This window comes from Mus musculus, chromosome 15 (genome assembly GCF_000001635.26).
Source record: "Mus musculus strain C57BL/6J chromosome 15, GRCm38.p6 C57BL/6J".
Classification (NCBI taxonomy): domain Eukaryota; kingdom Metazoa; phylum Chordata; class Mammalia; order Rodentia; family Muridae; genus Mus; species Mus musculus.
The window spans coordinates 64126161-64139639 of record NC_000081.6 but is presented as its reverse complement, the minus strand read 5'-3'; the positions used below and the strand labels follow the sequence as shown (position 1 = coordinate 64139639).

The window sequence follows — 13479 nt, the reverse complement described above, 5'->3', positions numbered from 1 at the left end:
TGTAGTTTATGTGTAAGGAGTGTGGGACCTAGGCAAGTGCAGGCAGGAGGCCCGAATGATTGCTTGCTGCACCCCTAAGTTACTTTGTAGATGTTGGTAGGGTCTATTTTAAACGTGAGACTGCGTATTTACTAGTAAGTCATATAAATCCCACCATGCGTTTGCTCTTGTCAGATATTAGGGCGCATTACACAGTGCCTGGCCAGTGGTAATTATCCTTAAACTTTGAGGCTAAATAATTTTTATATTACTATGAGTTAGTCACAAATGCCTAGGATGTCAGCAGTGAGGTAGCTCTTGCGGGGGTCGTCCTGCATTAATGAGTGAAAATACAAGCCAGTGCCTTTCACGGTAAGACACGGGCCTCGAAGTACCAGTTATCCACTTCTCAGTGAGCGCATATCTAACGACTTCTTTTGTGATTGGGTTACCTCACTAAGGATGATAACCTCCAGATACATCCATTTGTCCAAGAATTTCATAAATTCGTTGTTTTTAATAGCTCAGTAGTGCTCCATTGTGTAAATGTACCACATTTTCTGTATCCATTCTTCTGTTGAGGGACATAGAACACCCAAGATACAATTTGCAAAACACAAAAAAATCAAGAAGAGGGAAGACCAACGTGTGGATACTTTATTCCTCCTTAGAATAGGAAACAAAATACCCATTAAAGGAGTTACAGAGATAAAGTTTGGAGCTAAGGCAAAAGGATAGACTATCCAGAGACTACCCTACCTGGGGATCCATCCCATAATCAGCCACCAAACCCAGACACTATTGCATATGCCAGCAAGTTTTTGATGAAGGGACCCTGGTATAGCTGTCTCTTGTGAGACTATGCCGGGGCCTAGCAAACACAGAAGTAGATGCTCACAGTCAGCTATTGGATGGATCACAGGGCCCCCAATGGAGGAGCTAGAGAAAGTATCCAAGGCGCTGAAGAGTTCTGCAACCCTATAGGTGGAACAACAATATGAACTAACCAGTAACCCCAGAGCTCATGTCTCTAGCTGCATATGTAGCAGAAGATGGCCTAGTTGGCCATCACTGGGAAGAGAGGCCCCTAGGTATTGTAAACTTTATATGCCCCAGTACAGGGGAATACCAGAGCCAAGAAGTGGGAGTGGGTGGGTAAGGGAGCAGAGCAGGGGGAGGGTATAGGGAACTTTCAGGATAGCATTTGAAATTTGAAATGTATATAAAGAAAATATCTAATTAAAAAATGTGAAAAAATAAAAAAGGAACAAAACTTTTTTTCTTAAAAAAGAAGAAGAACAACAACAACAACAATCACTTATATGCCTGAGGATGTCCAACTGTCTGGGTTCCATTCTGGTTGACCTCCAGCATGCCTGTGTACAGTTAGGAAACATCGAAGGGGACAACCAATTTTTTTCCCTCCTTACTGAAGTCAGACTTCTACTGGGGTCTGTCACGACTACCTACTAGCTTGTCTGCGAGGGAGAAACCAAAGGTCTGGTCTTTTGTTGCCGTGAACGTGGATGTCTGTTTTCTCCCCTGCTAGTATCGTCCCTTTGTCACAGAGCAGGCATTGGGTGGGGTTGCTGCATGTGTAACCTGCTTCCCTCTTACAGTCCAACAGGCAGCCTGCTAAGTTAAACCTCCTCACCTGCCAAGTGAAACCGAATGCTGAGGACAAGAAGTCTTTTGACCTGATATCACGTGAGTCCTGTTTCAAAGCCAATCGGTCACCGTGGTTCTGACACCTACAGGTCTGGCTATTTAAGCACCAGGAGTTTTCAGTGGGGCTTCTCATATTTAACCCCAGCTTGTTCAGGGAGAGTCCTGCGAATCCTTTTGTTTGTTTGCTTCCTTGTTTGAGGCAGAATCTTACTTTGTCCCCTAAGTTAACCTTGAGCTCAAGCAACCCTACCTCCCCTTCTCATATGGCTGGATCTGTGGGTTTGCACCATCTCCTGTCTCCCTTAGCTGTGTCCTGTGCGATGTATTTAGAATGGGAATAGACAGATGGGTCTATTGCACACCTTTCCGCAGGGGTAAGCGGATCTCGTGAGGTGAAGGTGAGCTTGAACTATGCATCAAGTTCCAAGCCAGCCAGGACTACATAGTAGACCTTGACTCAGGAGCATTGAACTGATTCTAATATCCCTTCAGACACGGCTTTTAGTTATGCCGCCAAGTCACTTACTGATCGTAAGGATACAAGTTTTGATGTGAAACCCAGACACTTTGAAGTTGTAGGAGATTCCAGCTTGCACCCGTTGGTTAAGAAGTACTGGTGTAGACACAGGGAGGCAGGTATACCAGTGTTGCAACATGTCTGATTGGTCCATTACATCCTGGCAAAATCGGGCTCTTCAAGGAACAATCAACCCCCTTGGTTCCGTTGTTTTGAACCTCATTTAATTGTTGTCACCACATTCCTCAGTCTATCACTGTGTGGCACTTTGCTTTTCTCCTTGGTGAGGGAATAAGCCTCTACCTGTGTCCCATGCTCTCTGTGTCCAGCAAGTGGTGGGAGGTACTGTTTTGCTAGCCTGCACTTACTGACTTAACTCAGCAGCTGAGGGGACTCCTAAACTCCTTCAGGATAGTAAGACCTCCTTCAAGATTGTATAACTCTGTGGAAAGCACTTTGGCACATGCCCAGTTCCATCCCTAGCACCTCAAAACCAAACAGATAGGATAGACCAGAGCCACTCTGTACTATCCTGAAATACTACGATAGAAACCCAAAGCCCAGAATGGCAGACTGGCAGCCAAATGATGTGCACAGAAGCACAGGTACACAGTCCTGCCCTTGAAGTTCTCTTAGGAGGAATCATTTGTGAGGCTCTTCAGATGGAGGCTGAGTCTCCTGCAGCACCTCTGTACAATTCAGAGTTCCTATGACTACTCTGATCACTGATGGCATCTACTTTATGATTTGGCTATGAATAGGCATCTCTTATATTGAGTGCTGAAATCTGCCAGATCTATTTTGTGCAGTATTGCTAATTCTCAGAAAAGGTCATCACTTTCCCATTTTACAAAAGAAAAGGCCGGGTGAGTTGGGCCAGCTCAGCCAGCAGTAAGGTGGGTACTGCTATACTTGTGTATAGGTTCTCTAAAGTATACAGTGTCTCAAAGGGTACTGAGTGGGAGTGCCTGTCTGGAGCAGTCACACGTTCTGTGTCATGCCAGCTAAATATGTTGAAGCACTTGTACAGTCCTGGATTTTTTAAAAGAGCTTCCCTCATGAACATCCTGTCCACTGTATCGATGTTAGACCTTTTTGGAAGGCAGAAGTTAAACCTGCCTTCCACAGAGCCGGATTCAGCTGGAGAGCAGCCCACTCAGGCCGAGAGTGCTGCTTCCCCGAGGCAGTTGGAATCCCAGAGGGAATGGCAGTCCTTTCTGGACAGGAAGTACTGACTTCTGCCTGTTTGCCCCTGAAACTCCTCTGGGTCAGCTAGGACCTGGCTTTTTCTCAGTGGTCTTTCAAAGAGGCATATCATCCAGGGCTGATGGTGCCTGCCTGCAGTCACAGCCAAAGTGAGGCTGAGTTAAGAGCTAGTGCAAGACCAGCTTGTACTATACGTAGCAAAACTGTCTCAAGCAAACAAAGGAAAATGCCTACTGTCTGCATGGAATGTGCGATCCTTTATTTTAGTCCTTTGTCCTCAAGGAAAATAATAAAGTGAATTGTTGCACTGCTGATACATAGTGGAGTAAAAAAAAAAATAATATGAGTTTGTGTTTTGCAGAGACTTTAAAACTGCATTACTCTCCTTTCTGAGATGTTGTATTTTGTGTTTTAGATAATCGAACATATCACTTTCAAGCAGAAGATGAGCAGGATTATATAGCGTAAGTACTTTCAAAGTGGCGGTGCAGTGGTTTGAAATTAAAGCATTATTAAGTACCCTGGTGGCTTGTCACTTCTTTCCTGTCTCTGGGCTTTCACACTTGGCTCTTCTCTCCATCTGTCCTGACCACCTGAGATATTCAGCCCTAGCCTCAGTACTCCTACAATTGTTGGCCCTTGTCTCTGCCTGTAGCTTCTATCCATGCATTTAGAGACCCTAAGCTCTCTGAGAACAATCACTGAGCCGTGCTCACCTTATAATTGTGCATCCTTGTATTTAGGTGTCTTGCTTGGTGTTGGTCACAATTTTAAGTCATTTGAGATGTTCACAGGAGCTGCCTGAGATGCTTGGCTGTTCTTGTGAGAGAAGCAGACGAAGCTGGCTCTAAGGGAGACCCTGGCTGTGACCTCTTGCTGGACAAGCATGATGTAGTCAGAGGGAACCATGTGCAGTGGGAAGAGCTAGGTTGGGCATCACATACCACAGGGACTGCAGCCAGCCTGAAGTCAGGTCATTCCTTTCTCCCTCTGGTGGCCTAGAGTTCAAACGGCAGTTTATTGCATCCTCAGCTGTTTCCATAGGTGAAAAGACAGCCAGTTAAGTCATTTTTGAAGGGCTTACGTTTTTCTTTCTCACAAGTAATTTAGACCAAGTTTCATGAACGACCAAAATTCAATGCCCATCAATAATTCCTTCCTTAACTCCGTGGAGCCCCAGAATTCTGTTCAGGCCTGTTTGCCTCACTCACTTCTCCTCCCACTCCTGTTTCCCTGAGTACTGTACTCTGTCTGATCTCAGACTCTGATAGGAACTCTGAAAGAGAACAAGAAATGGACCACAAGTGAGTCAAGATGGGACAGCAGAGGAGCTAGGGAAGGCGAGCGAGCTGCCAAGAGTTAGAGGAAGCAGTGAGAACCAGACAGAGACAGAACACAGGACTTGGTGTTGGCTCACAGCTCAGGGACAGAGCAGAGACCCATGTGCTGGGGCACCCGACTGGCTTTCTTAAGAACAGTAACCCTGGCCTGAGCTGAAGAAGCTGGTAAGGTGTTCTCTGCCTTCCCAGCGGAGGGAGCCTTGAGCTGGGTGACTGGAGTAACTGGGAACAAGAAATGAGGATGCCAGGAAAGCTATGCCCCCACCCCACTCAGCATGTAGAGAGCTAATTCTTACTGACATCACATTATGCTGAGTGTACCTTGTGTCTTGTTAATGCTGAGCAAGTGCACCGGAAATTCAGTGCCCAAGTCACAGTCTTAGGAATACTACTTTGCATTTCAACTACCTTGAAATACCACTTCCATTTTCCTAATTTCTCTCTTCCCCGGTCCTCCAAGAAGTAAGTGGGAGACAAATGAGAAATCTGGGTGAAGCCAGGAAGGAACCCACTTGATCTCATTCTCTTCTGTCTCAAGCACAAGCCTTGCATAGCTTAGACCACACAAAGGATTCATCCACATCTGGGAGGTACGGGTTTTCTGCCCGTGGAGTGTGACGTTCACAGTAACAGGCTCCAGTCAGCCACTTCCCCTCTTCATTACCTCCAGCTTTACATAGCAACACCGGCTTTCCTTCCTCGTGTAAAACCGTGAAATGAAAGAAAGATGTCTCCTCACCAAGGAAGGGGCAGGTATCATCAGTTGCACATTTGAAGTCTGGAGCCCTGGATCTAGTGTCAGTGGCTCTGTTTCTTCTGACAGATGATCTAGCTTCCATCTAAGACATCTTGCAGTGGGATGGGATTGCAGCTCATTTGTTAGAGTGCTGGCGTAGCATTCACAACACCCTGTGTTCAACCCCCAGCATGGTGTAAGCACTGGGGTCGGAGTGGGGTGGAAGCAGGAGAATCAGAAGTTCAAAGCCATCCTTGGCTACCCAGTGAGTTTGAGATCAGCCTAGGGCATGTGAAACCTTGTCTCAAAATCAAATAAATATACATTCAAGGTCACTATATTCTCAGCCCTTGTGAGAGGTAACTATTCCATTCTATTCTACCAGATTTGAATTAGTTTCTTTTGAGAATGAATTAATTGTCCTTAAGATATACATTCCCTGCTTATTATGATAAACTTTAAAAAAAAAATCATGAGCCTATGGAAAAGCCTTGAGCCCCTGGCATAATGGCGGGTGCCCTGAAAATGTAGACTGTGCTGTTGTAAGTCAGTCCAACTCAAGACCTTGTGTAAGTCACAAAAATTTTCTGACACCTAGCCTTAAGGTGTTGTAACCCCCAAGGTAGAGGCTCTTGGAGGAGTCTGTTTTTAAAACTCTATGAATCAAGTACCTAAGAGGTACTGATACACATTAGGTATCCAGATGTCAAAGGGCCTGACACAGAAACAGAAAGCAAAACTGAGCCTGCACGCACTGTGAGATCTAGTGAGGATTCATGATGAAGTGCCGCCGTTGACCTTGCTGAAACAAGTTTTGTGAATTGTGCTAGAGAAATGACTCTTCGGTTAAGAGTACGTACTGCTCTTCCAGAAGACTACAGTGCAATTCCAAGCACATTGGTGGCTCAAAACCACCTGGAACTCCAGGTTCAGGGGTTCTGACATCTCCAGCCTAGGGTACCTGTACACACATATATACACATCTGAAGAGAGGGACAGTGTACTCACATACATTTTTTTAAAAAAAAAGTGATCTCTAGTTTCTAACTTGAGACTAAGTTAGAACAGTAAACAGAACAAACGCTAACATTTTAAAGTGTATTGGATGTCCCACTCACTCCTAGACTTGCTTCCCAAGTGTTCCATTTTCTTTTTCTTTCTTTCTCTTTCTCTTTCTCTTTCTCTCTCTCTCTCTCTCTCTCTCTCTCTCTCTCTCTCTCTTTCTTTCTTTCTTGGACATTTTTTTATTTACATTTCAAATGCTATCCCCTTTCCTGGTTCCCCCTCCGAAAAACACCCTCCCTCATCCCCTCCCCTCCCCCTGCTCATTAACCCACCCACTCCCGCTTTCTGGCCCTAGCATTCCTCCACACTTTGTCCTATGAAGGCATAGAGCCTTCATAGGACAAAGGGCCTCTCCTTCCATTGATGTCCGACTAGGCCATCCTCTGCTGCATGTGCAGCTGGAGTCATGAGTCCCACCATGTGTGCTCTTTGATTGGTGGTTTAGATACAATTCACAAATCACATGAAACTCAAGAAGAAGAAAGATCATAGTGTGGATACTTCTATCCATCTTAGAAGGGAGGAACAAAACACCCATGGAAGGAGTTACAGAGACAAAGTTGTGAAGTAGAAACTGAAGAAATGACCATCCAGCGACTGACTCTCCTGAGGATCCATCGCATTTACAATCACCAAACCCAGACACTATTGTGGATGCCAACAAGTGCTTGCTGACAGGAGCCTGACATAGCTGTCTCCTGAGAGGCTCTACCAGTGCCTCACACATACAGAGGTGGATGCTCACAGCCATCCATTGGACTGAGCATAGGATCCCCAATGAAGGAGCCAGAGAAAGGACCCAAGGAGCTGAAGGGGTTTACAGTCCCATAGGAGGAACAACAATATGAACTAGCCAGTACCCCCAGAGCTCCCAGGGACTAAACCACCAACCAAAGAGTGATCCATTTTCTGTGTGGTCATAGAAATAAATTTCTGAGGTTCTTTCTCAAAATAAACTGAAGGTGAGCGCCACCTAGAGTCAAGTTTGTGCCTGGCAAACACATCACCCGCAGCCTGGTTTGGCTTTTACATCTCTTGCTGCAGCATTTAACTACATAGGTTTTCTGGGTAGTACTTTGCTTCGTATTCTGCCATCCAATATTTCATCCAAACAACAGGCTCAGGCCTGAACCTCTGTGTTATTCAAAGAGCAAACGTAGCTGTCTGTTCTCGGGGTAAAAAAGCAATGATTTGGCTATGGATTTGTTTTTATGTTTTGTTTTTGGAAAGCTTTTCTCTCATTAGTGAAAATAATACAAGCTTATTTTATCTTTGGGAAATTGCATGTCCCCCCCCCCCATGAGTTTTCTCCATAAAGGGGGGAAAACATTCAAAAGACAAGCACATTTTGGTTAAAATTCCTTTTTAATTTTTTCCCAAAAAACATAAATGCATAATTGATACATATATTTAAATTTGATATTATTTAAAACATTTTTCACCTCTATTTCACAAGATATAGTCTGAACATTTCTCCTATGCCATCAAACACATTCTCTAATGAAGCCAGCTAGATAGTTCCGTGGCCGAGGCACCTGCCACCAAGCCTGACAACCTGTGCTAGTCTTCTAGGACAGACATGTTGGAAGGTACAAGTTGTCCTCTGACTTCCTCCATACATGTGCCATAGCATGCATGACCACATACATTAAAACACAAACACACACACAAACCATTTGAATTGGTGTATTTTATGCTTATTGGACTTTCAGGTTTTACATATACCTTGGAAACAAAGGATTTGTTCAGTGCATACTGTGTGTCAGTGTAGTCATAGCCACTGCTGTGATATTACTCTCACCATTACTGACAAATACTCAACAGAAACTATGTAGAGGCTTCCTTCACGTCCTGGATCCGAGGAAGAACAGTTATAGCAGAAAAGACACGATGACCAGCAAGGATCTGTTTGTGGTAGTGGGAACTGGTTACATCTTACAGATCAAAGGGGAAAGAAAGGCAGGGAGGAAGAGAGGAGAGAGGGAGGGAAGAAAAGAGGTGCCACCTTCAAGGCCTGACCCCAGTGACCCACTTGTGGCCAAGTCTGGTTCCCAATGCTTCCCCCGCCTCCCACAACAACAGTGCCATCTAAAAGCAAATGCTCAAATGTGAGCCCATAGAGGCTTTTCATATTTAACACAGCTGCATTTTACGTGTCATACTTCCAAGTTACACTCTCCTTTAACAAGCATAAACTTTATGGCTGCTATTAATATACCCCTCCTCTTCACTGTTGAATGTCCTTGCAGCTATAGACTGCCAGAAAGCGGATGCCTTCTATTGAACACATTCCACCTGTCCCTGCTTCTTACCATCCGTATATGCTCATACCTTAAATGAATCCTCTTCACTCTGCTCACATAGGAATGGAAGCACCTGTATATTCACAGAGTATCAGTTACCATGTCCTCTCTCATCCACTCTAGCCATCTCTCTGTGTGTCACCTGCTCAGCCATCTCTCTGTGTGTCACCTGCTCAGCCATCTCTCTGTGTGTCACCTCCTCAGCCATCTCTCTGTGTGTCACCTCCTCAGCCATCTCTCTGTGTGTCACCTGCTCACTTCAGCCATCCCTCACTTGTCACTTCTCACTATTTTATTTTGTTTCCATTTTATTTGCTTTTAATTGTTTTATGGGCTAATGATTGAATCCAGGATGTCATATGTGTTCAAACAGCCCTAACCATCTCTTAGCTCCAATTTACCTCTTCATTTTTCCTCACTTTATTGACATTTTGGGGAGAGCACTTAAGAAAAGAGAGGGCTTTTGAAAGTTCCTATTGAAGATATGTTTCCAGTGGAGAAAGACAATGGTGGCTGTGCCCTTTTGAAGGCTACCTTCCTCTGGTATCTTGACCACAGGTGGATATCAGTACTGACGAATAGCAAAGAAGAGGCCCTAACCATGGCCTTCCGTGGTGAGCAGAGCACAGGGGAGAATAGCCTGGAGGACCTTACCAAAGCCATCATCGAGGATGTACAGCGGCTCCCTGGGAATGACATCTGCTGTGACTGCGGCTCATCAGGTAGCCGCCCTGGGCACACTGGCCTGTCGAGCCTCTTCTCTGTGTAGTCGTCACTGGGGTGGTTGCTTGAGTTCCTTGGAGTTTGGGAGCCAACTTAGACACACACAGCATGATCTCTGAGCATGAAGATTCCCCTCACTGGGCTGCTCTTCCCTACTCTGTCTCCCCTACCTGGGTAATTCCCAGGCTGTTCTACCTGACACAGAGTGCCTCTCCCCTGAGTGCGCCCCCTGATCGCTAAGGGGATGAGGACAACATGGTGCTCATGAAGGAAGTGTGACTCTGCCACACCCAGCTAGAGCAATGTTAATTCAGGTCACTCTTGCTAGGTGTTTTGCTTTTTCTACCACTGACCTCACAGTGTATGGATCCATAAGGTACCAACATCCTCCTCTTACAGATGGGGATGAAAGTGCTTTGCTTAAGATTGAAATGCACACCAGCTGCTTCTGAAGACTGAACCAGAAGGATGGGTTAGAGCTACTCGTATTCTGAATGTACACAAAGGCTGTAGGATTCAGTGCTTCTCAGGCATCCAACCCCGTCTGTGCCTGGGGCTAGAAGGGAACCCAGCCTGCCACAAGGCCCGAGACTGTTCTATAGGTTCTCTAGGGAGAGGGTTGGAGCAAATTGTTCTAAGGACAAAGGGGTTGACTTTGATTTTTAGTTAAGTGGTAAAGGGATCCTAGCCTCAGCCCTTCCCTAGAACTGATTGTTAGCAAGGTTGACTGCTGGGTGAGTCCCCTCTGTAGCCTACAATCTGAATGACATATCTTTTTTCATCCAATCTTTTCCACAGAACCCACGTGGCTTTCAACCAACTTGGGTATTTTGACCTGTATAGAATGTTCCGGAATCCATAGGGAAATGGGGGTTCATATTTCTCGCATTCAGTCTTTGGAACTAGACAAATTAGGAACTTCCGAACTCTTGGTAAGTCCTGCCCTGTGCTTTAGAAGAAAGGTTTATTGTCTCCTCCGTATTTAACGTCTTACTCTTGAGGGATATGCTTGTTTTTCATAGTTGCAAATAATTTTGTAAATTTTAACGGATTTGCCTGAACAGGTAGACTTTAACCTTTGTGATAAACAATGATTACTGCTTATTTCTGTTTCCTGTTTAAGGAAAAAGTGAACTACAGTAGAACTAGCCTATCCCTATGAAAAGGGCTTCTTCCAAGCTGCTTTTTTCATTAGGAATTAGTTTTTGTACAGCTCACTACAATGGTAATTAAAGCATGTGTGCAGATTACCTAGTGGTTCATATTGTTAAAACTAATAACTGAAAAGCTTTTCCCAATTTAACCTTGCTGCCTGGATATTTGTAAAAGTACTTGTTAGCTAGTATCACAAATCCAGTTAGCCTTAGCCTAACTTACATAGTTACTAAGGGAATAAACTGCTTGATGATTTGAAAAACATGAAAGATATGAATACTTAAATGTGTTTTTCTTTCTGCCTTTCCATCAAATTTGAAACCTTGGCAGAGTTCCTCATGATACACTGAAAACAGCAGTGAAAGGCCCAGTTGGCTTCCCATAATGCCTCTGGCCGTGGGTCCTTGTCTTGGATAAATTTAGCCGTAGTGCGCTGTGAGAGACTTTGCAGTAAGAGTGAAACCTGCTTAAGTGAAACCGAGTTGAGGGGAAAGTGTCTCTTGAGGATATGAATGAATTGGAGTCGAGCAGCAGCCTTATCTGCACAGGACCCCCAAATAGGCAAGGCAGGTGGTCTGTCAGCTGCGGATCCTGCCCTGAGCAGCCACTGGGTGACAGTGTCTTGTGTGTCGTAGGAGCCTGTGCACTTAGGAAGTGTAAAGTTGGGCTTGCCGTTTTGCTTGGGTTACAGAGCAAAGGCTCAGATGTAAAGAGCACTGGAGCACATTCTCCCTCGGTACCAACTTGGTATCATGGCAGGTCCGTTACTTATGAATGTGAAATCTGAGTCTCGGTGCCAGAAATGAGGAAGTCCAAATAGTAAACACTCGTGGTACAATAAACCCAAGACTTTTTACCCAAAGGCCTGTTTGCATGAGCGTGAGAAGCATGCAGACACAGACGACAAAAGGCCCTTCTGAAGGGCACAGATTTAACAGTCCTGAGACCGGAAGCAAAATGTTTTGTGGCTAGTCCTCTGTTGCTCCTTCAGCACTCTGATCTGCACCCAAGAAGACGACAGTCCTACCTTCTTTTCTGCCCACCAGAAGCAACAAGATTCAGTATGAAGAGGATGTGTGCTAGAGCTTGATCAGCTATTTTCATGAGTTTAGGCTCCCATGTGGAGGTCTGTCTGTCTGTCTGATCTCAAGAACTTGGGGGGGGGGGGCGAAGGGGGAATCAGGTCCTGTTCTCTTGAAACATTCATCACATCATATCTGTAGACATGGCTGACTGTTTTGACATAACCCAGCCCCACTATAGTTTGAACACCTACGAGAAAAGAGCATTGCTACCACTTCTAGCAATTCCAGGTCAAAATTCAGTGCCTGGCGTGTGGCAGCTGCTTGGGGAGTTTCCTAACCAGAAAAAGGGATAGTTTGTATACTCTGAGTCAGATGAAGGAAAATACATATACAAAAATCTTAGAAGCAAATGATAGGAGTCGATTAACCAGTGGTATGTTCTGTTTGTTTATGTTACAGCTGGCCAAGAATGTAGGAAACAATAGTTTTAATGATATTATGGAAGCAAATTTACCCAGCCCTTCACCAAAGCCCACCCCTTCAAGTGATATGTAAGTATTTTGAATTCTGAGTATATGAATACTTTACTAGTCTATCTCCTCTCCTTCCTCACTCAAAAACAGACAAACAAAACATAACCAGCTAGCAACAAACACAGTATCCCCCTCACCCTACTCCCCAACCCCCATTATTAAGAAAAGACTAGAAAGATATTTTGAAGCATATGTCTGCATTAGGCAAGTTTCTTCTCAGCAGTACCTTCCCTGGAAACTGCTGCTGAGTGCCAGCTTTGTGGAACAGATCTTGGGGACAGTTGTATCTGGCCACACTGGGCTATGGTAATAGACCTGCCAAGGTGGTGGTAGGAGAGCTCTTACAGATGCAGATGTCCAACAACCTTCTCAGCAGAGTCTGGCAGGTTGATGTTCTGTCTAATGAGTTTTCTGTGGGAGTACAAAAAAAAAAAAAACCTTACCAGAATTATAAATCTATTAACCCTGGACCAGACTCTTCCACTTCTGGAAACTAATGTCTATTTTGTGGTAGAAAATAATAATAATAATAATAATAATAATAATAATAATAATAATAATAATAATAATAATGGGACAAAGGGAGTCTGTGACTCTACCAGATGTGAAAACACTAAGTCCCATGTTCTGGTGTAAGTGATTTCCAAGACAGTTGATACATTTTGAAAAGCAAAGAACAATAGAAAGCAGACTGCCTTCTGGGAAAGGACAAGATGGGTAATGGGGAAGAGAAACATACCTTCTCACCCTAGACCCATTGCCAGACTGAGAAACTGAATTGTGGCTAACCTTGGTGATTAAACCCCCTCATTCCTGCACTGCCTACTCAGGAGCCAAATGCACTTGTGAGCAGAGTTCTATATACTTGCCTCACTAAGAAAGGTGGTGGGTGTTTCAGTCCTTAGTCAGCTGGTCCCATTGCTGTGGCCCAGGCTGGTAAGGCAGAAGGAAGCAAGGCAGCCGTAGGTGCTGGGAAGGGAAAGGGAACTGCTTACCTCAGAGCAGTGAGAAAGCACAGCAGACAAGAAGTGACCCAGAGCAAGCTCTACCCTTCACAGACATGCTGCACTAGTGTGCACTAGTGCTTGCTTAGCTTGAACAAGGCCCTAGATCCCCCCTCGATACTTGGGGGACAAGATTGAAGAGTCCTCAAGATTGAATCCTGTACCTTGTACATGGTAAAGACTCTACCTCAGCCCCTGAGTGCTATGGATAAGTAGGAAGAAAGG

The 13479-nt window shown here is 44.8% G+C and overlaps 1 protein-coding gene across 21 annotated transcripts in view; it reads left to right on the top strand.

The window, feature by feature from the left end:
• Asap1 (ArfGAP with SH3 domain, ankyrin repeat and PH domain1) overlaps positions 1–13479 on the top strand; it is a 296102-nt gene that overhangs the window by 243302 nt on the left and 39321 nt on the right. For all 21 annotated transcript variants that reach the window (NM_001276461.1, NM_001276467.1, NM_010026.3 and 18 more), the window contains 5 exons: positions 1599–1686; positions 3786–3834; positions 9373–9536; positions 10336–10469; positions 12177–12268. In NM_001276461.1, the coding sequence (NP_001263390.1) occupies positions 1599–1686; positions 3786–3834; positions 9373–9536; positions 10336–10469; positions 12177–12268 (527 nt within the window). The remainder of the gene's footprint in view (positions 1–1598; positions 1687–3785; positions 3835–9372; positions 9537–10335; positions 10470–12176; positions 12269–13479) is intronic.